The 23,849-nt window shown below is 56.5% G+C and overlaps 1 protein-coding gene across 4 annotated transcripts in view; it reads left to right on the forward strand.

The window, feature by feature from the left end:
* The window catches only part of CXXC5 (CXXC finger protein 5), a 54,583-nt gene extending 31,292 nt beyond the window's left edge, over positions 1-23,291 (forward strand). For 3 of the 4 annotated variants that reach the window (XM_047728901.1, XM_047728899.1, XM_047728900.1), the window contains exons 2-3: positions 19,549-20,636; positions 22,225-23,291. In XM_047728901.1, coding sequence (XP_047584857.1) covers positions 19,728-20,636; positions 22,225-22,269 — 954 coding nt within the window. In that variant the 5' untranslated portion in view covers positions 19,549-19,727 and the 3' untranslated portion in view covers positions 22,270-23,291. Of the gene's footprint in view, positions 1-14,413; positions 14,512-19,548; positions 20,637-22,224 lie in introns of those variants that run through there. The other variant, XM_047728902.1, reaches the window with a different exon arrangement.
* Positions 23,292-23,849: the final 558 nt, after the last annotated feature.

Genomic DNA, 23,849 nt, shown 5'->3' on the forward strand with positions numbered 1-23,849 from the left:
AGGCCCTGCGGCCTGGCAGGCAGAGTGCGCTCACGCACTCCCCACACGGCACACCCCGGGGCACACGCTTGGGACAGACACGCTCACTTGGCGCACGTAGTTCCACATAGCCCGGTGCACACAGCTCACACACACGGCGAAGGCCAGGTCACATAAGCTGTGGCCACCCCGGAAGCGTGATCATGCTTACACTCACAGCCTCTGGCAAACATGCAGGCAGATGGACATACAGAGTCACATGTGGGCGTGCTGGACTCCCCAGAGGACCCCAGACCCCACTCCAGTCAAGCAGTTGTAGGTCTGCTCCATCCTCAGGCAGGAGCCCACAGCCACACGGTTCCCTAGGATTGGACCCGGAGCACCAACACAGTGGAGCCTGGTCTGTGTGTGCACACACGTGTGCATGCACACACACAGCACAGCTGGGGCTCCACATATCCACATCCCCCCGGTTAGGGTCACACGAAAGAGGCCTGATCCTTGGCCATGGAGAGTCAGCTGGATTCTAAGGTGCATGCCAGAACAGGGGTGTTTTCTGCCATTCCCCAGGCTGGCTTGGCCTTCTCTGGGGGAGGAGGTCCGAGTCTCGGGCTTGAAAGTGTTAAACCCATCCTGCCCTCCAGGTTGGGGAACTCTGACCTGGGCAGAGCGGGTTGGGGGTAAGTGGGGGAGAGGTGCAAAGGAACCAGGAAGAGGAAAGATCTGGAAAAGAAAATCTGTGGAAAATCAATTTTCCGCGGAGTGCCAAGTGGCCAGCTGCTGCCCCCACTGAGGGGGCCAGTTCCTTGGGAGATTGGGGGGTGCTGGAAATGGGGGAAGGGACCCCCTTGACCTAGTGGGCTGTGCCCCAGGACCCTGCCTGCTCACCCTGGCATGTGCGTTTCTCTGTTCCCTTGTCTCCCATGTCTCTTATTATCTCCCCCACCTTGCATGCAGTACCCTGAGACTTAGAATTCAGACATATTTCCTGGTTCTTAGTCTACTGGCCCGCAAAACGGGTACAGAGCTAACCTGAATACAAGGAGAGGCTGGGCTGCTGGGTTGGTGGGATGCCCTCAGGGAGCCTGTAAGCTTCTGGGGCTTGCCTTCCCTGGACTGGGCAGAACTGAGGGCATACTCCTTTTTCCTATATTGAAGAAAACACCAGTTTTCAGGTGGGAGAATTGAGTCTGATGGGACTGACTTCATGGTTGTGAAGCCCTTTAGACACAGCCACCCAACATCCAGACCACAGATCATTCTGGGTCTGCAGGATTGAGAGAGCCCAGGGAGGTTCAAGGGACAGGTGACTGTTAAGGACTCGGGCCCGGGCTAGCTCCTTCACAAAGGCTTAGACAGTGGTCAGGGAGGGGAGAGGGACCCAGGCATCCTGAAGTAAACAAACAGCAGTGGCCAGTCAGGAGGACTGGATGTCACCTGAGCCTTGGACCCTGGAGTTGGACAGGCTTAGGCTCCAAACTTGGCTTGGTCATTGCCTACTTTGCAATCATGGGCCACTCTGACCTCACTTTTGCCACCTATAAAATGGGTATGAGCCTTATCTGTGTCTCAAAACTGCAGGACTTGAAGTAGGTGGTGGGGTGTGGTTCTCATTACGTCACACCTGGATCTCCAGGTGAGTCCGGACCTCCTCCCGACCTGACTGCTCCACCAAAGCTGGACTCCTTAATTAGCTGTCTTGGATTTAGCCTTCTTCTTTTTGTTATTGTTGTTTTGTTGTTGTTTGTTTGTTTTTTAAAGATTTTTTTTTGACAGACAGATCACAATTAGGCGAGGCAGGCAGAGAGGCAGGCAGAGCAAGAGAGAGGAGGAGGACCCTGGGATCATGACCTGAGCCGAAGGCAGAGCTTTAACCACTGAGCCGCCCAGGCGCCCCTGGATTTAGCCTTCTTGAGGGCTCTTCTCAGCTGGGAGTGCTGAGGTGAGGAAGTGAAGAGGCTGACCCTGGGGCTGCAGGGAGGAGGAAGCATGGGAATGGGTTGGATCCAGGGAGAGGAATGTGGAGTCCTCGGTTGTCTGGACATTCCAGAAGGGCTTTACAATATGGGAGGAAACAGAGCCACCTGTAGTTCTCGGGCATTCTCAGTTCCCCAACCCCTCAGTATGCAAGGCCACAAGTTAGACTCAGCAGGGACTTCCAGGTGCCAAATGAGTTCTTTGCAGTGTGGTGAGGGGCCTGGCACACACCCGTGTGAAAGGGCAGTTGGGACCATTGGAGATGGAAGGAGCGCTGACATAGAGCAGGCTGTGCTGGGGCCTAGGGTGGAGGGAGGTTGGCAGGATGTATAGGTGGGTTCTTCCTATGGTCAGAAGAGGCATGCGAGCTGGGACAGCTGAGTGCTGCCCTCCTTGCAAACCTCAGACCTCTACCTCTACCTCTACCTTACGCTGGTCTCCCCCTGTGTACCTGCTGGGAAGAGGGTGGGGGAGGAGTGCTCTCCACTGGGCTGGGGAAACTGAAGCACAGGGATTGGCTCAGACTCAAAGGCAAACAGTGACAGAAGCGGGGCCACAACCGAGGTTACCTAGCACCTCTGGCTTGGACTGTCCTTACCATTCTTTTGCTGCCTGGTGATGGCAGTAAAAATAATAACAGCCATCATTTCTTGAGCGCCTTCTGTATGCTGCGCTGCACTGGGAACTTAGGTCCTCTCTAGGACCTTGACAAGGGTGGGGCTGTCATTGGGTGCATTTCACAGACCATGGAATGGGCTTAGCAAGGTCAGGCAACTCCTCTGAGGTCACCTAGGCTGAGGGCTACAGAGGAACCCAGATTCCAAAGCCCACTTGGACTTTATGATCCGAATCTGTGCCTTAGGGCAGGCGTGGTGGGGTGGGGGTCCTACCCATCCTCCATAATCACATGATGAGTAACACTCCTAGTTGCGCCAGCCTCCTCCCCACTTGTGCCCAGCCCCAGACTGTCCTGGGGACCTCTGCTTTCTCAGGGCACTCCCTAGGTTTGGGCCCAAGGTCCTTGGGACTGCTGACTCCTTAGGCCTTGGAAGGGTGAGCCTCCCACATGCATTGGGAGTGGGGTAGGGGCTCAGGGGATGCACGGGGGAGCAGACTGAGACCCCTTAGGATTTGGGGGAGCTCCTTACAGATAAGTTCTGGGAAACTCAGTTGCTAGGGTTGAGGGAGCCGGTTAGGGGCTGGGTCAGGGTCCTATACCTCTCCTCTCCCCCACCCTCCCACCTTCCTTAGGGGCTCCTTTCCCCTCTCAGGAGCCCTGCACAGAGTCGGTGAGAAAGTGCCCTTGAGCTGGGGATACCTTCTTCCATACACAGGGACAGCCACAGCGGTGACCCCAGTCAGTGTGCCTGTTAGCCAGAGATAGTACCAGGCACAGTGTGACCCTAGGTCGGGGCTCATTAGAGGTCACTGAGTCAGGTTTGTGTTCTGGAACTAGGTACTGGTCTCACATGGAGGGGCATACTCTCTGGGTTTAGGGTCCCAGACTGTGTGGCAAGTCACTTCCCTTTTCTGGTCTCAGTTTCTGCATCTGTGAAGTGACGGAGAGTCTGCCGGGCACCTTCTCTGGGGAGGGGGTAAGTGAGTCAGACACACCCACATGCTGTCGCCTGGTGTTCCGAGGTCCCCCATGCACAGGGTTCCTGCAGGCCGCACACTAGCCACGGGGGTGGAGGGATCCAGAGTTGGACCAGCCTGGATTTCAGTCTCACTTTCACCATTCACACTCACTCCCTGCCTCGGCCCGGAGCCTCAGTGTCCTCATCTGTGAGATGGGTGGACCATGGTGCTTACCTCTGTAGGCCGCTGTGGAAGTGAAACAAGGTAGTGTGGACAGAGCACCTGGCACAGATTCTGTTGATGGTATTGACAGTGGAACCCCTGCATATACCCTGAGCTGTCCTCTTGGTTGCTGTCCACCCCCCCAACCTCGGTCCTCAGGGATTCTGGGAATGAGACAGCACCAGTCTGCTGGCTCAGCCAGCTTGGCCACTGACCTTCAGAGCACCCAGGCTGTCAAGGCCGCCTGCCTGCCTGCCTGCCTGCCTGCTGGGTGGGCAAGGAGGGGCGCCAGCCAGTTCCTCGCCCGATGCTACCCGCCCCTGCTCCCACTCTCCTCTCCCTCTCTGCGCCTGTGTGTGAGCTAATTAATCTCAGCCCCTTTGGGAAATTAGAACGCTGCAGCCGCGGCCTTCGCAGCCTCGCAATGCCTGTGCTGCTACTGGGCCCTGCCAAGACCCACAGTGGTTTGGGGGCACGGGGAGGGGGATAAGGGCAGCAGGATGAGCTAGGCAGCCCTGAGTCTCCCTGAGCCCCCTCACCTCCTGACTTGGGGTAGGGGTGGGCTTTGGCTTCTCTGCTCTCTCCCCTTCCAGACAGCATCCATAAGGACAGCAGGCAGTTGCTTTGCAGGGGTGAAACCCAACCCCCAGCACCTCCATACCCTGGTCCTGCGGCTGGTGTGGTCATCTCTCACCCCACATTCAATCTCATGGAGGGGTCCTCTGGCCTGCCCAATGCGGGCTGATGGAGATAGATGTAATTATGGAATTTTGCTTGGGAAATTAATTTGAAAAAGTTAATTAATTGGTAGTTCCGGAGGTGGCAGGCTCCACGCCCCACCAGTCCTAGTGACGTCAGTGCTGACCTGCCTGAGATGTGCTGCTTCCTGGGCAGGCTGGGGAGAGGGACCCCAGTGACCCAGTTGGGCAGTCCTGGTGCAGCAGGCAGACGCACATTGAGGAGGAAGAGGCAGACTAGTCTTCTTCCCCAGAGTGAGCCCCTGGGAAGTGTTGATTGGACCTGCTGGGTGAACTTGGGCATTCTGAGAACTCAGCCACTTGTTAGCATGTTCGACAAGCCATTGACAAGCTTCTGTGTACCAACTGCAGTGCCTCAAGTGCCCGCAGCCCGCGCAGACAGCTGAATGTTGTGTCCACTGCTTACAAATCCCTGTTTTCAAAACCTCTAAACTTCTACACAGAGGGTTCAAGGAACAGTATAGGTCCCTTGTGCAGATACAGCAAATGAGGCCCAGAGAAGCTGTGACTTGCCCAGCTCTTCAGCTCTGTCCTCCAGCAGGGCTGTCTTCCAGCAGGGCCGAAGCTCCAGAAGGAGCTTCGGCTCCTTCCCAGGGGAGGAATGCTCCCACAGGCAGCCCCTCCTCAAGTGTGGGTGGTAGGGGCCTTAAAGTTGACTTTGTTCCCAAAGAAGAGAAGGGGGCCCGCTCACCAACCCTGGCGCCCCCGTACCATTGTGCCTCCTCTCCCCACCCTACCATCAGACATTTGTGTTGTCCTTTGTGTTCAAGTAGGGGCTTCCTCCACCATCCCCCCAATCCTTGCAGTGACCCAGTTGAGGTCCTATGCCCCGGGGATTCCTAGGGTACATAGGGACCCCATTCCTAGGACTTCATGGCAGGGCCCCTGACCACAAGACTGACCAAGTTCTAGTGTCTGGAGAAGTATGGGTTCTGTACAGGCTTTGTCCAGACTGAGGAAGGGTCAGGGCTGGGGCAAGAGGTGGCCATCTATAAAATAGGGAAAATGGAAGCCTTACGGGCCCCTAGGACAGGTCAGGGGTACTGACCTGCAGGAGGCCAGCAAGGTGAGGAACATGGGATTGCAAGAGGTTTGGACCTGGGTTCCTCCATGTTGTGTGGCCTTAGTCAGGCCTTCGCTTTTCTGAGATATTTCCCTCATCTGCGAAATGGGGATGATCACATAAGCCCATTCAGAGGGCTGTGGTGAGGCCCAAGGAGGTGTAATCACTTGAAGTGCATGTCCTTGGTACCAGGCTGGGTGGGAGAGCAGGGAGCCAGTGGGACTGGGCTGGCGCCAGGGCCTAAGGCCAGCAGGGTTTTTTTGGTGGGGAATCTGGTGCACATAGTTGGGGCAGAGGAGCTAGAGGACTGGAAAGGAGGTGATACTTGGGGGAGGCCCCCAAGAGCCAACAGCTAGCAGCCCAGAGCCCTGGGGCCCTCTAGGGGGAGTCATTCCGAACCGCATTAACTCCCTGGTGGGTTAAGCACCTTACCTCAGGACGTCCCCGGGGTCCAGGTGGGCCCGGAAGTCCATTGTGTAAGCCTCACCTCTCTTAGTTTTTCAGAATAAAAGTGACCATCCCGGGCAGGATGAGCTGGGCATTTTTGCATCCCACATCACTCTGAGGTGGTCGATAGTTCTGAATTTCATCAAGGTCTGATTCTAGACGTGGGTTTAAGCAGGCCACGCCCATTCCCTGAGCCTCACGTGTAAGATGGGTATAGGTCAGAAGGGAGCAGCTTTGTCTGCCCACCTCACCTCCAAGAACTTCTGGCACTTCTGTCCTGCACATTAGGCCCTCAGCATGGGCTGAGTGCTCAGGGCCCTCTGTACAGACTGTTAAGCCCTTATGTGTGTCTGTCCATCTTTCCCCTAGACTGGGCATTCCCTGAGGGTAGGATTTGTGACATCTCTGCTTTCATGCCTAGCTCGAAGTTACTGCTAGATGGGGATTGTAGGGCTCCTGTTTTCCTGTTTTACAGATAGACCAGTTAAAGCCCTGTGAGGACATTGCTCAGCCAAGGCCAACATTGCCTTCTGAGGAGCAGAGCTAACTTGGCCTGGGTGGGTGTGTGGTTGTTGGTGATACATCCTGGGGTCTTTTTGTAGGCCCTGGGTACCTTCCCTGACTTTTCTCGAGACCCACCTGGCAGGCAGCATTCCCACGCTCCAGCCTTGAGCCCTGTACTCCTAATAGCCGGGAGGGAGGAGTTCTGGCATGAGAGTGTCAGAGGGCAGACCGCAAGGTCTCCAAGCCTCAGACTCTTCATCTGTAAAATAGGAGTCTTGGTACTTCTCTGTGGCGGTGCTTGGAGGTGGGAGAGTGGTTAAAAAAAAAAAAAAACAACGCATTTGTTCTTTCCTCCATGCCTGGAACTTAGTAAGAACTCCTTAAGTGTTCACTGTGGTTATTATTATTGTTGACACTGTTACTGTGTTATCATTACATTATTATTCATGCTCCCAGGGCCCCAGCAGCTGCAGTGGCTCTGGGCCTGGACACAGAGCTGGGTCTGCGAGAAGGAGTTACAGTTTCTAATTAGTGCCCCAAGGAGAGGGCCTGGGTTTTTATTTTCGCTGGAGGATCCCACCTGCCCAAGGCTTCCCCTGTCCCTGTCATCCCCTCCCCAGCCTCAGGTAGGGGGCCTGGCTCCAGGCAAAAGCCTCCCCAAATTTCCCTTGCCACCCCTCCACCCCCCCCACCCCCCCACCCCCTTGGCCTGGCAGACCTCCGGGGCCATGAATCATTTATGAGGCAAAAATGAAACCAATTAAGGACAAACTTTGAAAGCCTCTAATTGCTGCGCCTGGTGGCACCGAGGAATGAGGGGAGGCAGGCCTGCTCGGTGCGGAATCTCCTTGGCCCGGTCCTTCCCAGGCCGCCCGTCCCACCGTGTCTCAGGGCGCCGCGTCCTCCCGGCTCCCCGCCGCCTCCCGGCCGGCCGCGGACGTGCCTGCGCGGCTCTGGCTGCGGCGTCTGCCGCCCCGGCGCCCGCCCGGGTCCCAGGCCGACTAATTAGGCCCAGCTCCCCTCCCCGCGCCGCCCGCTCCAGGCCCGAGGTGATGGCGGCTGTTCCTGCCGTTCTGGGGCCTGTGCCCCAGAGCTGGCTGCGTTTCTCCTGGCGGGAGCCAGTTCTGCTTGCCTGGCTTAACCCGGCTGAGCCCAGGATGCCCTGTCCCTGAACTGGGAGGCTGGGGCGCCCCCACGTCCCCACGGTGGGGTCCCGGCATGCAGAGGCTGCCGATGGTGCTGGGGCACATGGTTGGACAGTCGCATTCAGTCTCAGGGAGAGAGAGAGACGCTCTTAGAGATGGGGGAGGGGGGTGGCGGAGTGGTGGCTGATGAGAGAGGGAAGCTGGGAGATGCAGGGGAAGGGGCTGGGGGTGTGGGTACTGAGCTCCTGAGGTGTTGCACCCTCCCTGGGGAATCCAGTTCCTCCTCAGCTTTGTCAGGAACGCAGTGACCTTATGCAGATTCCTTAGCCTTAGTTTCCCTATTTGTAAACTCTTAGACCAATTTTCTCCAGGATTTGGGATTTGCGGAACTGTGCTCTCTACACCCCTACTTCTCTCTCTCTCTCTCACTCTTTCTCTCTCTCTCTCTCTCTCATGAGCTGGGAGAGGGTGGAGGTCAGGGTCTGGAGTGTGGACCCAGCAGGGTCCATCTCACTGCCATGAGCTATGGGCACGAGTGACCAGCCTGCTCACTGTGCTGAGGGCCAGGCAGGCCCTGGGCACTCAGGCACCTTGTTTGCTGAAACCAAATTTCTGTGCTTGTGTTTTTCCATAATTATATTAGCAGGTGGGATTTTTCCTCGGGGAGGCAGTGGGAGGGGGAGCGTCGTGGCAGTGTCCCCGCCTGCTCTGAGCGTGAGCTCACACTCGGCTCTGCCCGCCCGCCTGTAATGATTTTTTAATTATGCAGCCAGTGCTCGGAATTGTTAATCCGCCTCCAGCCCAGCATCCCCTCCTGTAGCTCACACCCAGGCCCGCATGGGTGTCCCCAGAGTGGTGGTGCCCAGCCTGGTGTCCATCGCTGAGGCCGCAGACCACCACCAGAGTGGGAGAGAGAGTAGGCCTGGAAGGGCCCGCAGGGGCGGCTCAGCTCCATATGCGTGTGACAGAACTTGGAGGTGGTGGGGCCTGTGGCTCTCTTTGTCCTCCTTCCCTCCTTTGGCCCCAGTGTGGCTTACATCCTCCAGGACAGCTGTGGCTCTACAAGGGGGCAGGGGAGTGATCGGTGCCCACCCCTGAGTGGTGTGGCCACACCCATTTCAGGGACATCAGCCTGACTCTCCAGCCTTGTGTGACCCCAAGGACACATACAAGTATGATCTTTGTCTCTGTCGCATACACACAGTCACACTCTGCTTCCCTTCTACACACACACTCAGCCTCACAGTGACACAAGCACAATGGCACGCTCTGTGTTTCGCACAAATGTAGCCACACCTGAGGACTGGGGTGCCCTCGGGAGACCACAGTGCTGCCTCCAGTGCCCTGCCCCCACTCCCTTGCCTCTGTACCCTCTGTGGCTGCCCTTCTCCTGCCTGGTGGGGTGGCTGCCTGTGGCTGGGGCCTGCCTGGACATCCATCGACCTGGCCTGGGGGAGGTGGCAGGGGGTGGAGGGTGTTCTCTAGCATCGTGGCGAGGCTCCTCTCCAGGCGCCCAGCTGTGGCATCTGTCAAGGTCAGATAGCGACTCCGGAACCAACCGGCTCGGCCCCATGGCCCCTCTCGCCTCATTATTTTTGTGTTCCGGGGCTGCGGCGACACCTCCCTCCTTCCTCCTCAACCTCCTGCCTCTTGCTGCCTCCCCCACGCCTCTGCAGGGAGGGCCCGCAGTCTGGGGGCTTTTGTATTCCAGTTTTTTCTATACTCAGGCCAGGCAGGCGCGTAGACGCTGGTCAGAGCTGTTCGGTCTTGAACAGCAGACAGGCAAGGAAGGTGACTCCCTCGTGGCTGGGACAGGCTTTCGGCTGATGGAACCCTAGGTTGGTTTCTCAGGGGGACAGACTGAACGTGGGTGGAGCCCAGCCCCCACCACAGCCCCGGCACACCTGTGGGCAGCTTCCTGTTTCCATAGGGGCCCCAGCACCTGGCATCAGTTCCTGTCTGCACCATCCGCATCCCAATTGGGCCCCACACTTGCACCTCAGAACCCCCAGAAGCCCTGATACAACTCAACAGTGTGTGCACACGCATATGTGTGCACACACGTGTGTGTGCATACACACACTGGTAAACACGTGGCAACAGTGTGTTGACGCTCATGGACCAGAAGAACCCACAAAAATCCAGCCTTCATGTAAACCACTGTAGCATACACATACGCACACTCAGGCATGTACTTAACATCCGGGGGTGTAGCTAGCACACATTCCACGTGCACACATGAGGAGGTCACACAAAGACCTTCTCCTGTACTGGCAAATAAGCCCTGTGAATACATCAGTGTTCCAACCCACAGGGTGCTGTCTGAGTCTGCACATACACCTGGGCACACCCACGGCCCCCACCGCAGGCACACACACACACACACTCGTGCGTGTAGCGTGTACACTATCCGACGCACCTTTTAAGTGGACACAACACAGATCTCCTAGTTGGTGGTGGTGCTCCTCACCATATGCACTTTAGCCAGAGTTCACTCCCTGAGGCCTAGTGTTCTGTGAGCACATTTATACCACCCAAGGGCTTTTGTCCCTGACATGCTGAAGGGAGCCTGAGGCCTCCCCCTTGATGTGCTCTGTCCAGGGAGCCCCCGGAGAGTGGGAAATGGCGGTTGACAGATGGACTGTCCTACCATCCTGGCCAGCCTCTTTATGTACACCAACCTGGGCCCAGTAACACCCAGATGGAGGGAGAGGTGGGGTTCCAGGTACTTTGGGGGGACTTGTGGGTTCTGGCAGAGAGGCAGGCTCAGGGGGATGGCCTCTCAGGTTTTCTCTGGGTCCTTCCCCACCACTAGCCACCAGTCAGGGTGTGTAAGTGTGGGGAGTGTGAGACGTGGGCAGACTCTGGGCTCCCCAGAGTCTCTGGGGTAGGCCTGGCCATCCACCCCCTTCCGCCGCCAGCTGTGGACCACTGTGACCACCCTTGAGAGGGGGAGCTGGAGGGTTAGCAGTGACAGGGCCCCTCACGCCCCCCCCCCCCCCAGGAAACTCAAAACCCTGGGCCAGCCGCGGGTGGCGGCTTGGGGCAGGCACAAAGACGGCCTCTGTGCGGCCCGGCTGGGCTGCCCACAGGATTCTGGGGGAGGAGGCAGGAGCCGGTTTCCGTCCCATTCTGCTTCCTGCGGAGGCCGCCGGAATGCCCGGAGCTCTGGCCCAGCCTGGCCCGTCCGGCCCACCCGCAGCCCCTTCCCCTGTCTTTTCCTGGGCCTTAGGGTACAGCTGCAGACTTCCCTGCAACAGTGCTGTCACATGTTTTGCCCAGAGCCCAAGAGCCGCCCACCCCAGAACCCCTAGGCTGGGCTGAACTGGACCTCAACCTCCCGCCATGATTCCCGTTTCCCGGTCCCTCAGAGCCTTGGCCAGTGTTGGAGAGCTGGGCCTTGGAGTCACACAGACCTGGTTTCAAATCCTGCCTTTGCTGCTTATTGACCTTGTGACCTTCCGCAGGTGACTTGACTTCCCTGAGTCTCAGTGGCCTCATCTATACATGGGTGACAATACTAGTTAAAGAGTTACAGAAGAAATTCAGTGAGAAGATGTGTGTAAATTAGCACAATACTGGTAGAATGAGTGTGCAACACGAGGGTCTGTGATTATCATGTTCTCTGGGGAGATGATAGCACTGGGAAGGACCTAGATGCCCCTCTCCCCAACAGGCCTCATAGGGTCTCAGCCCCAGGACCTGTTCAAAACCTTTTCTCCAGACTTCAGTTTCCATGTCTGCAAATCACTTCATGGGCAGATTCAGGTCCTCTGGGATTTGTGGGGTTGGAGGGGTCACCATCTGGAGTCTTTTTTCTTGTGACTCTACTGTTTTCCTCATGGACCCCTCAGGGATCACAATGGGGTGAGGAGTAAGAACTGTGCTCCATTTTACAGATGGGAAACTGAGGCTCACTATGGGGAAGGAAGGGCACAGTCAGATCAACAGGAAGAGATGGGATGGAGCCACAAACCTAGACGTTAGAATTCTGGTCCCCTGAATTGTCCTGTTAACACCCTTGCTCCTCACACACAAGCCCTGAAAGGACAGATCCCCCCTCTTCTAATTCCTTGGCCCAATTATCTCTGAACTAGCTTTCTTCCCCTGTCCACCAGGAGGGAGATCCTAAGTTAGTGCGTGGCCCTGACCCCAGGTTGATGTCAGCTCAGATATTACTTTGGGAAACATTAGCCTAGATCCAGAGGGTTGCCATTGGAGAGGGCAACCCTTTTCCCTGCCTCACAACTGCTTATCGAATTCCTTGCTCTAAATGGGCCAATCATCGTCCTCCTTCAGAAGGTGTGTAGGAAGATACAGTGAGACAAGGCATCCAGCGTCTGGCACTCAGGAAGTCCTCCTTCCTTAACATAGTAACTTATCCTCCTGGTTCCATGTTGCATCTAGAGAAACAGACTCAGAGGCCATATGCCAAGGTCACCCAGAGGAAAGGGCCTTCCTGATCCTTTGACTGTTGTAGAGAGGGAACCTGGCCTGACTGAGGTGCCTGGTGGGGAAGCTTTTGTCTTTATCAGAGGTGTCCCAGATCACTCCCTAGAGCCCCAGGTCGGGGCATACCTCCTGGCTGGGGCCTCAGTGTTCCTTTCCATAACATGGGCTGACCCCCTCCAACTGTTTTTTGGGAGCTCTGTAAGGGAGAATAGAGCCCCATGGACTCCTGGGGTTTTCTTTAGCATGTTTCCTTCTTCAGGCAATAGGGTTGTGTCTGCCTTAGGTGGAGGGTTCTAAGAGGGTCAGGGAAGTGGGATTCTAGCCCCCTGTTCTGTCTTAGGGAGATTCTAATAGTGTTGAGGGCAGGCCTTGCCCCAGGCCATCTACTGGGTATTAGTAGTGGTCAGTGTGTGCTCCTGTGTGTTCATCTGTAGTTGGAGATGTGCCCTGTGCTCTCGGGTGAGGACTGTCTTTCTCCCATTTCCAAGGCCAGTGTCTCCATGTGCATCGCCTTGGGCCTGAGTGGAGCTTCTTTCCCCTTCTGGAAAGTCCCTAGGCTGAATCATGGAAATCAGAGATGACGCCCCCACCCCCCGCCTCCCCAGCTTGCTCAGCCTCAGCTCAGTTCAGCCACCAGAGCCTGTGGTCTGTTCTCTTCATCACCACTGGCTTGCCCACCATCCGTCTGTCCATCTCAACTCCCTTGGAGGCCAAGAAGACCAGCCACCATTGTGGGTGGAGGGTCATGAAGAGGGTGTAACAGGAATGTCAGAAGTGCACAGGGAGGGGCGCCTGGGTGGCTCACTGGGTGAAGCCTCTGCCTTAGGCTCAGGTCACGATCTCAGGATCCTAGGATCGAGCCCTGCGTCGGGCTACCTGCTCTGTGGGGAGCCTGCTTCCCCCTCTCCCCCCACCTGCCTCTCTGCCTACTTGTGATCTCTCTCTCTCTGTCAAATAAGTAAATAAAATCTTAAAAAAAAAAAAAAAGTGCACAGGGAAGTTAGGGAGGTGTGTGAAGAGCTAAATGGAGTGTGCAAGTCGGCAGTGCTGGCCCGCCTGGACAATGGCAGAATGGTGTGCCGTGCTAGGCCGCTGGCTTGGGATCCTCAAGGACCCACTGGAATGCACCCTCCTCCAGGAAACCTTCCCTCAGCAGGAAGGACGGCTGGAAGTTTGTTCTAGCCAGCGAAGGAGCGAGAGAGGGATGGCACCTTGCTCAGACCCTGCCCTTGGCTATGGTGGTGATGTAGCACAACTCTGTAAACTTATTAAAAATCATTGAATTGTACACTTATAAATGGATAAATTGTATAGTGTGTAAACCATGCCTCAGTAAAGCTGTTTTAAAAAAATCTTACCCTTGGCCTCAATGCCCTGCCCACTTGGGACCCTGCCAGCCTCACGACCATACCTCACACCCTCTTCCCCATTTTTTTTTTTTTTAAAGTAAACTCTACCCTCAACGTGGGGCTCAAACTCCCCACCCCGAGATCAATAGTCCCACGTTCCACTGCGTGCTCTCCCAACTGAGCCAGCCGGGCTCCCCTCTTCCTCTTTTCTTTTTTTTTTTTTTTTTTAAGATATTATTTATTTGACAGACAGAGATCACAAGTAGGCAGAGAGAGAGAGGAGGAAGCAGGCTCCCTGCTGAGCAGAGAGCCTGATGCGGGGCTCCATCCCAGGACCCTGGGATCATGACCTGAGCTGAAGGCAGCAGCTCAACCCACTGAGCCACCCAGGCGCCCCCTCTTCCTCTTTTCTTAAGAACTATTTCAGGCTCATGTCCCCTTTGGTAACCTCTTTAAGTCACAGTCTAGCAGTTCCTTCCTTCAGAAAGGCCTCCAGTGCTCCATTTGGTCGCCTTCCCGCGCTCATTTCATATTGGTTCATGTGACCATTGGCCCAGCCCTTGTGTGCTCCTTCCCGGGCAGTGCCCAGTCCGAATCCTCCACTGTCTCCCCAGTACTGCAGGGCATGGGGCTGCTGTTGATTAATCAGGAGGAGGGGACGGGTGCAACTGAACATCTAGAACATCTCACTGTGGGCCACCTGTGTGCATGTCTGTGTGCGGACATCCCTACCCCCACCCCCAGGCCTCTTCCCCCACTGCTTCCCCCAGCACCATCCCTCCCCCCCACCCCCAGGCCTCTTCCCCCACTGCTGTCTGGCCTGAAGAGCTCAGGCTCTGTCTGGGGGGGGTGTCCTGGTTCCCCTGGGGCTCAGGGTGGAGTGAGGGCATTACCATTACCTCTGGTGACCTCATTGACAGCTGGTATTATGACGTCGCTGGCCCAGCATTCCGGGTTCCTGCCTGGGCATCTCCAAGCTCCCCAGGTGAAGACACTCCCCTGGGGTCTGTGACAACTCGCCCCCCATCCACATAAAGGTGACAGGCACGGTAACAACCCGGTGGGGGGGCAGTCTTGGGACAGATGGGTCACCATGTCCTGGGCTTCTTTGTCAGTTGTATAGGTAGAGCAAAGGTGGTCACACAGCAGAGTGACTCATACTTGGGCTCTGCGTTCAAATTCTAACCAGTCATTTGACCTTGGCCTGACAGTTTGATCTTCTTTGAGCCTCAGTTTCCTCGCCTGTGAAACCGCTTAATAGTTCTCTTTTTTCCTTTCTTCTTAATATATTTACTTATTTATCTATTTATTTGACAGAGTGAGAGAGCAGAAGTAGGCAGAGCAGCAGGCAGAGGGAGAGGGAGCCCCAATTCGGGGCTCGATCCTAGGACCCTGGGATCATGGCCTGAGCTGAAGGCAGAGGCTTAACCCACTGAGCCACCCAGGTGCCCTTGCTTAATAGTTATTATTTCCCAGGTTTCCATGTAAAGCTTAGGAGCACAGGGCAGGAGGATACAATCAGTGCTCACTAAATGCTTACTGATAGGTTTACTTAGTTAATGGAACTCTGAGGTCACTTGGTGCTGGGAGCTGGTTGGAGAGGGGTGGTTCTGTGTCTTCTGCGGCTGGCTTGAACCTGGGAGGCAGGGGGATGGTCCCAGTGTCAGGAGAGTGGCTCCAGCTTTGCCTGCCTGTCTTCCCATCTTAGCTAGGGAGCTAGCGCCCATAGGAGGTTGGGGCCCGAGGCCAGGCCCTGAGGCCAAGAACCCATTGACCCTCAGCCTCCTCCCTATCAGTCTCTGCTTTGCAGCCTTGGGCCAGAGTGGGCTGGGGTCCACCCGGCCCCTGCCTTCCTCTCAGAGCCACGGGCATGTCCAACCGCTTTCTCTTGGTCCCCAGGCCCCTGAGTCTAGGATTCTCCTCGGCGCTATTTCCATGTCTGTCAGACCCTCAAGTCTCCAAGCTGGGCTAGGAGCCTTGGAGCTCTCTGAGCCCAGTCCCTCTGTTTTCTGCTTCCGTGAGGCTCTGTTCTCTAACCTTGACCCTTTGCCTTGTCCTCTCCAAGTCCCTCTTTCTCTGACCCGCCCCTCAAGTTCTCTGTCTCATGATCCTCTATCTGCACCACCTGTCTCTGTTCTTCTGCCGCCGTGTCCCCCTCTGCCCCCCAGCTCTCAGGACTGGTTCCCCCTTCACCCCCCCTCCCTCTGCTCTGTCCCCGCCCGTCAGCCCCTGGTCCCAGCTCCCGGCCCGGCCCGGCTCCTGCATGGACAAAGGGGTCCTTTGTGGGCTGACCGCGGCTGGCAGGGCGGCGGGGCGCTGGCTCCGCATTGCTGATGAAACGGAGCCCTTTGTTGTCCCTCCTCAGGCGCAGTATTTCTTTTTGGGGGCTGGATGCGTTCCTGGCAGGGCCGATGATGGATGCGCCCGCCGCCGCCCGCCTGCCCGCCAGCTTTCCCTCCCGCTCATTCCCGCTCCGCTTCAACGCAACCCCAGCTCCTCCCCTGCTGCCTGGGCACTGCCAGGCCCTTCCTGGTCTGGGAGGGGGCTGCTGTGTGCCTTGCAGTAGAGGGCTGGCGCCTGGGAGAAAGAAGGTCTTATGTCGTTCCCTACCTTGAGTAGGGCAAACAAGCCCTGTGGTCAGTGGTCCACTGGGACCAGATCATCAGCTTTTCCCAGGGTCTAAAGGAGAAAGATGAGCCAGATATAGGGGCAAATTTGGAACAAGCTTAGAGACCGGGCCTTGGGACTAAATAGATGTTGGTATCTGCCCCACTCTGGGGTTTGAGGACAGAAGTTCACCTGGGTGCCAGTCCCCCTTGTTTACTCCCCACCTTCTGCAGCTGGGAAACCAGCATCTGCCTGCAACACCTGTTTGATGACATATCACGTCCTCTGCTCCATAGCTCAGTAGGTCCCAGGACCCTGAGGGGCTGGGAGAGGGAAGTTCCTGAGGAAGGACAGAAAAAGAAAAGAAAAGAAATGATTGGAGAGATTCAAAGAAGGGCCAGAGCTAAACAGAATATGAGATTTGGTCCCTACTACAAGACTCAGGATGGAGACAAAAGCAGATAGACTGAGCCAGAGCTCCGGCCCTGAACGCAGTCCCCGTGTTAGAGGGAGCTGACTTCTAATTGACCTGCCCGCCCTGCACACCGAGCCAGATCCCGGAGCCGGGAGTGGGGAGGGAGGAGAGCAAGAGCAGCGTTAATGCAGCTATCGATTTCTGCCACCAGCCAGCAGGCCGCAGAGGCGGGGACACAGAGGGGGGCTAGGGCGCAAGCTGCTCCCCTCCCCGCCTCTCTCCCACCTCTCCAACCCAAGGGCTCCTGCCTTCTCCTGTCTTTGCTCACCGGGTCTGGGCCTGCGGGCACCCTGTGCTCCAGGACAGAGTATTTGAGCTCAGATGGGGTGACGGTTGTTGGCCCTAGTCTCCGACACCTAGCCAGGATCACTGCTGTCTAGAAGGGTGCTGATTTCTGAAGGACGGTCTCAAGAGCCACCCTGGGCTTAGGCATTAGCAGGTGAGACGGAGCATAGCTATCTTACATGAGCCTCTTCCTCTTAGTACAACACTGACCTCTGTGGTACCCCCAGCCCAGCCTGACACCCTGCCAGGTCCTCCTGGGTTTGACCTGGGAATATGCCAGCTGGTCCACCCTTCCTTACCACCCATCTACCTTCACTAGGAAGGGGTGTACATCGGGCCTTTGCCCTCTAGGGAAAGGCAGGGAGCATCTGGCTCTCTGCTGAAGCCTGCCATCTTTGCCTCACTCAGATGGAGCTTTTCCTTCTCCTACACTTGCTTCTCCTTGTGGCCACTCCTTAGCAATCCTAGAGCAGGGGGCCCTGACGGCTCAGGGCCTCAGTTTCCTCCTCTGGAAGTGCAGAAGGTTGGACTACATGACCTCCCAGGGACCAGGCCCTGGCCGAGTCCTGTGACTTGGGGGATGGTGGGGTTGCCTGGGGACAAAGATGTATGTGTGCCGCCCCCAAGGCTAGGGCGGGACAGGCCCAGCCAGATGTGCGCCTCCCCCTTGAGCCACCAGCTGCTCAGTCTGGGCCCTCTTCTCCGGTCTTCTCCCCCTTCCCCCCAGGGTTGCTGGGCCACAGCAGGCAGGCAGGCAGGGAAGGGACCTTAGAGAGCCAGGACTGATGAGGAATCTGCCACTCCACTCCTTCTGGACAGTTCCTTCCAGAGTTCCTGGCCAAGGAGCCTGGCCAAGGAGCCCTTAATCCTGGGGCTTGAGCAGAGCATGCTTGTCCTAGGAAGGGGCACCTCAGAAATGTGGTTGTGGCCAAAGAATAGACTCTGTTCCCTGGAGGGTAACACTCACTCTCATTCCCAGCCTGCACCAGCCAGAGGCCCCTCCTGCCCACAGCCTGCCCCTGGGCTCTCACTGGGACCTCATCCCAGACCCATCTGGGAGCCAGGCTGAAGCACAGCAGGGAAGCCTGAGTAGAGACAAGAGGGGTCTGAGGTAGTGATGACTGTTTTTGAGAGTGAGGAGGAAGCGTGTGTCAATATGTGCACAGTATGTCCCCCTACTCTTACAGGAGATGGCTTATCCTGTGGCACAGTGCTGCCTGCCCTCTAGCAGGAGGATACATGCTCCTTGAAATAAGGATTCTGTGCTCTATTTGGCAACCTCTTAAAGTCAGTTTCCTTTCCTTGCAGGACTTGTCAGAGCCTTGAGATAATCCATATGTATTTAGGAATTGACAAATGAGAGCCTGAGAGCAGCTTCCCAGACTACTTTTTTTTTTTTTTAAGATTTATTTATTTACTTTAGAGAGCGAGCATGCATAGTAGGAGCACAAGCAGGCGGAGGGGCAGAGGGAGAGACTCTCAAGCAGCCTCTCTGCTGAGTGCAGAGCCCCGCAGGGCTGTATCCCAGGATCCTGACAGCGTGACCTAAGCCGAAATCAAGAGTCAGACCCCCCCACACCGCCCCTGACTGAGCCACCCAGGCATTGATTTCTGGTCTACACCTTCAAACTTTGCAGAGGTTATACCAAATCCTTTTGTAGATGGGTCAGAGAAAGAAGATTAGGAAGTGGAAGGTGACTCTATAACCTTCTGAGGTTAACAGACATTTCCAGTTCTTTCCTACCCCTCCAGCCCAGGAAGAACTGGCCAGAGATCTGAGCTGTACAGATCCGAGCTGAGCCTCTGCCATGATACTTGGTAACTGTATATTCATGGCCAGTTCTAACCCTTGTGTAAAATAGCCACTACTACGAAATGTGCTTGTGAGTCTTTTTTTTTTTTTTTTTTTTTTTTTTTTTTAAGATTTTTTATTTATTTATTTGACAGAGAGAGATCACAAGTAGACAGAGAGGCAGGCAGAGAGAGAGAGAGAGAGGGAAGCAGGCTTCTTGCCGAGCAGAGAGCCCGATGTGGGACTCGATCCCAGGACCCTGAGATCATGACCTGAGCCGAAGGCAGCGGCTTAACCCACTGAGCCACCCAGGCGCCCCCTTTTTTTTTTTTTTTTTAAGATTTTATTTATTTGACAGAGAGAGATCACAAGTAGGCAGAGAGGCAGGCAGAGAGAGAAGAGGAAGCAAGCTCCCCACTGAGCAGAGAGCCCAATGCGGGGCTCGATCCCAGGACCCTGAGATCATGACCTGAGCCGAAGGCAGAGGCTTTAACCCACTGAGCCACCCAGGCGCCCCGTGCTTGTGAGTCTTAACTGAAATAGTACAGAGAGGGGCATCTGGGTGGCTCAGTCAGTTAAGCGTTTGACTGGAGTTTAGCTCAGGTCATGATCTCAAGGTTGTGGGATCGAGCCCCACATGGGGCCCCGTGCTCAGCTCGTCCCTCTCCCTGTGCTCCTCTCTCCGCTCATGCTCGCTCGCTTTCTCTCTGTCTCCTGTCTCTCTAAATAAAATCTTGGGGGGGAAAAAAACCAGTACATGTAAAAAATACCTAACCATGTTGGGTCCAGCGCGTGATAAATGCCCAGCAGGGCTTGCATCTGTTAAAATGGCAATACTGTGGCTAGTCCTGGTGGGGATGTGGGGGAAGGAGATGCTTACCTCCACCCTGATCCTGTGCCCTCTTATCCCAACAGAGTGAAGACCCTTCCACGTGGACAGCTGACCATGTGCCTGCCCTGAGCAGCAGGGCCCACCAGGCATCTCAGTGTGGGCAGCCGGGCCGGCGCTCGTCCGTGGACTCCCCCCCCCCCCCCCCCCCCGACAGTTGGCAGCCCCCCGCCCCCAGAAGTGGGCTCTGGGCCTCGGCCCCACCATGTCGAGCCTTGGCAATAGCCCCCAGGACAGTGGTGGCAGCAGCAGCAGCAACACCGGTGGCGGCAGTGGCCCCAAGGCAGGAGGGGCTGACAAGAGCACAGCGGTGGCCGCAGCCGCACCAGCCTCAGTGGCCGCGGAGGACGCGCCGCCCCCCGAGCGTCGGAACAAGAGCGGCATCATCAGCGAACCCCTCAACAAGAGCCTGCGCCGCTCCCGCCCTCTCTCCCACTACTCCTCCTTTGGGGGCAGTGGTGGCAGCGGCGGCAGCATGATGGGCAGCGAGGCCGCTGAGAAAGCTGCCGCCGCTGCCGCGGCCGCCTCCCTGTTGGCCAACGGGCACGACCTGGCGGCGGCCATGGCCGTGGACAAAAGCAACCCTACCTCAAAGCACAAAAGTGGTGCTGTGGCCAGCTTGCTGAGCAAGGCAGAACGGGCCACGGAGCTGGCAGCCGAGGGACAGCTGACGCTGCAGCAGTTCGCGCAGTCCACGGAGATGCTGAAGCGCGTGGTGCAGGAGCACCTTCCGCTGATGAGCGAGGCGGGTGCGGGCCTGCCCGACATGGAGGCTGTGGCAGGCGCCGAGGCCCTCAACGGCCAGTCCGACTTCCCCTACCTGGGCGCCTTCCCCATCAACCCGGGCCTCTTCATCATGACCCCGGCCGGCGTGTTCCTGGCCGAGAGCGCGCTGCACATGGCCGGCCTGGCCGAGTACCCCATGCAGGGAGAGCTGGCCTCCGCCATCAGCTCGGGCAAGAAGAAGCGGAAACGCTGCGGCATGTGCGCGCCCTGCCGGCGACGCATCAACTGCGAGCAGTGCAGCAGTTGTAGGAACCGAAAGACTGGCCATCAGATTTGCAAATTCAGAAAATGTGAGGAACTCAAAAAGAAGCCTTCCGCTGCTCTGGAGGTAACGACGCCTTAGAGGGAGGTGTGTGGGCTCCTGTGTCTGGCCGGCAGTCTGAACCCAGCCCCGCCCCACCCCCGGCCCTACTTATCCTGCCTGGGCCAGTGTCTGGGGGCCGCTCAGCCAGTCGACCCCTGGGCCCAGGGGTTCTGGAGCAGGCTCCCAGACACCAGTTCACCACCCAGAAAGTCAGAGCCACATCTTGAGATCTCAGTAGGTCGTAGTTCACAAGGCAGGCAGCAGGTTCCAGGTGGGGGCCTGGCCTTTGCAGCCAGGCCCGGGAATTCTGAACCCCTTCCTGGAGTTTTGGGCCAGCCATTGAGGTTTCCTTATAGGTCCAAGTATCTGACTTTCAGATGTGTCCTAAAGCTTTCAGTCCGTGCCCTGAGATTCTGGGGCTCTCCCTTGTCCCACGTGAAGGGTTCTGTCCTGTGGACCATGTGGCTTTTAAGGATCAGCCCTTCACTCACCCCTTCAGAGCCCAGCCTTTCCCCTAAGGCCACCCTGGTGCTCATTGGCCTGAGGCCTGGAAGAACCCTGTGTCTAGGTATGTCATTGACAGAAATCGGGTTTTTGGGGGGCCTCAAGGTCAGTCTGGCTGCGTAGGTAAAACGGCCAGGGGTCCTGTGGGCCTAGGGTGAGGGGGTGGCTGTGATCCTGGGGTATAGGCCAGGCCTGTCCACTTTGGCATGATTGGCTTTGTGGGGAAATCACCACATAGCCACACGGTCAAGGCCAAGGCAGCCCAAACAGGAAGGGGCTTAGAACAGGCAGAAGGGTTCCCATGCTGCTTTCTCTCCACCCTCATGGCAGAACTTGTCCCTGTGCCCCCAGCCATGGCAGTCTAGTGGTGGTGCCAGGCCTGGGTACAAAAGCATCTTTTCAGCCTGCTGTCCCAGCCCCGGCCCCGCCCCTCTATGAGTGGGCCGGACGCAAATGTTCAGAATGGTTGGAAAATAATAATGACATCCCAGCTGTGGCTGCTACCCACCCGCAGGCCCCAGACCTCATATATCTGCTCTTTTGCCCAGAGAACACACCTATATGCACACAAAGGCACCCGCTGACATCTTATGTGGACACACATACACAGACACATTCCTCCCCGCCCAGTCCAGTCTTAGCTATAGATGTAGCCTCTTACTTAACACAGCCAATATCCTTCCTCCCCACCCCGGCTGCACACACTACTACCCACCGTAGCACAGCTCAAGGCGCACGTCCATACAGGCCTCCAGTGCGCACGCTCCCTGCTAATTCAACAGAACCACGCACACAGCCCCCTGATGCACCATAGCCACCTGGCGCTCGTGGCCTTTGGACCAGGGGATTGGGTTTTCCTGTTTGGAAGCAGGGTTCCTGGACACAGTGGCTCAGGGGGCCTCAGGGTGCTCCGGGCCCTCCAGCGGCCCCGCGGGCCAAGCCTTCTTCTCTGGCCCGGTCAGGATGGCAGGACCTCCATGGGGTGGCTGCCTTTTACTCCAGGCCCGTCCCTCCGCCATGAGGCCGTCCACGGGGGAGCGTCTTTGCACCAGGTCCCGCCGGACCCTGACTGAACTCTCTCCTTGTTTTTGTCTCCCGCCCCCGCCAGAAGGTGATGCTTCCGACGGGAGCTGCCTTCCGGTGGTTTCAGTGACGGCGGCGGGAACCCAAAGCTGCCCTCTCCGTGCAATGTCACTGCTCGTGTGGTCTCCGGCAAGGGATTCGGGCGAAGACAAACGGATGCACCCGTCTTTAGAACCAAAAATATTCTCTCACAGATTTCATTCCTGTTTTTATATATATATTTTTTGTTGTCGTTTTAACATCTCCACGTCCCTAGTATAAAAAGAAAAAGGAAAAAAAAATTTTAACTGCTTTTTCGGAAGAACAACAACAACAACAACAACAACAAAAAAGAGGTAGAGACGAATCTATAAAGTACCAAGACTTCCTGGGCAAAGAATGGACAATCAGTTTCCTTCCTGTGTCGATGTCGATGTTGTCTGTGCAGGAGATGCGGTTTTTGTGTAGAGAATGTAAATTTTCTGTAACCTTTTGAAATCTAGTTACTAATAAGCACTACTGTAATTTAGCACAGTTTAACTCCACCCTCATTTAAACTTCCTTTGATTCTTTCCGACCATGAAATAGTGCATAGTTTGCCTGGAGAATCCACTCACGTTTATAAAGAGAATGTCGATGGCGCCGTACCGAAGTCCCTCTGTATCCATCCACGCGTGCAGAGCTGCAGCCAGGAGCTCGTGGGGGGGGCAGGGGTGGAGGTGCGGGGGGGGGGGCAGCCCACCCACTCCCAGGCCGCCTACGCTGTACTCCCGGTCCCCAGAAGGGATCCCCACCCCGACGATGATTTTGCGAAAATGAAAGTTCAGTTCCTTTCTCCGTTGAGATCTGGGGAGCCCATGTCTCGATATTTCTGATCCTGGCTACTGCCCTTAGAGAAAATAAGTCCTTTTTTTCTGGCCTTGCTGATGGCCACAGAAGAAAGGGCTTCTTCGCATGGCCCCCTGCCGGTGGGTGTGGGTACCCCGGGGAGGCCCCCTGCTGCCTGGGCCCCCTTGCCCACGGCCAGCTTCCTGCTGATGAACATGCTGTTTGTATTGTTTTAGGAAACCAGGCTGTTTTGTGAATAAAACGAATGCATGTTTGTGTCACGAAGCACCACTGCTGGCTTCTTGCTCTCTGGTTTGGGGGGCTGGCTTGGGGGCTGTTGCTGGGCAGGGGTGATGTGGAGCCCCCTGGGAAAGGAAGAAGGATGGCCCTGGGACATGGAGAGTCTGGGATCTCTTGGGGAGTTTGGGCCTGGCAGATCCTGAAAGAGGGTTAAGCAGGAACAGCCAGCCCAGCTGGCATGGTAGAAGTGCTGTTAATCTGGAAATGGCTGGTTCTGGAACATTCTCGCCTGCCTGATTATACCCCCTACCTCAGAACCCAGACCTCCGGGGACCTTCACTTACCTGGGGCCACCTCCTCTATTTACCTAAGTCAGCAGGGCCTGGCCAGTACGGAGCAGCCAGCAGGACCAGAGCTGCCTGTTCGATCGCTTGCTTGCTTTCTTGCAGGGATCTGTTGCTCCCCCAACCACTGAGGTGATCCCCAGGGAACAGTTTTAACCCAGATTTGTGGGGACCTGACTGTGCCCAGAATGCACACAGAAACACCCCTACCCTGCCATACCCCTCTTTGGGGCTGAGGGCGGCTGGACTGAAGCTGGGG

This window comes from Lutra lutra, chromosome 5 (genome assembly GCF_902655055.1).
Source record: "Lutra lutra chromosome 5, mLutLut1.2, whole genome shotgun sequence".
Lineage (NCBI taxonomy): Eukaryota > Metazoa > Chordata > Mammalia > Carnivora > Mustelidae > Lutra > Lutra lutra.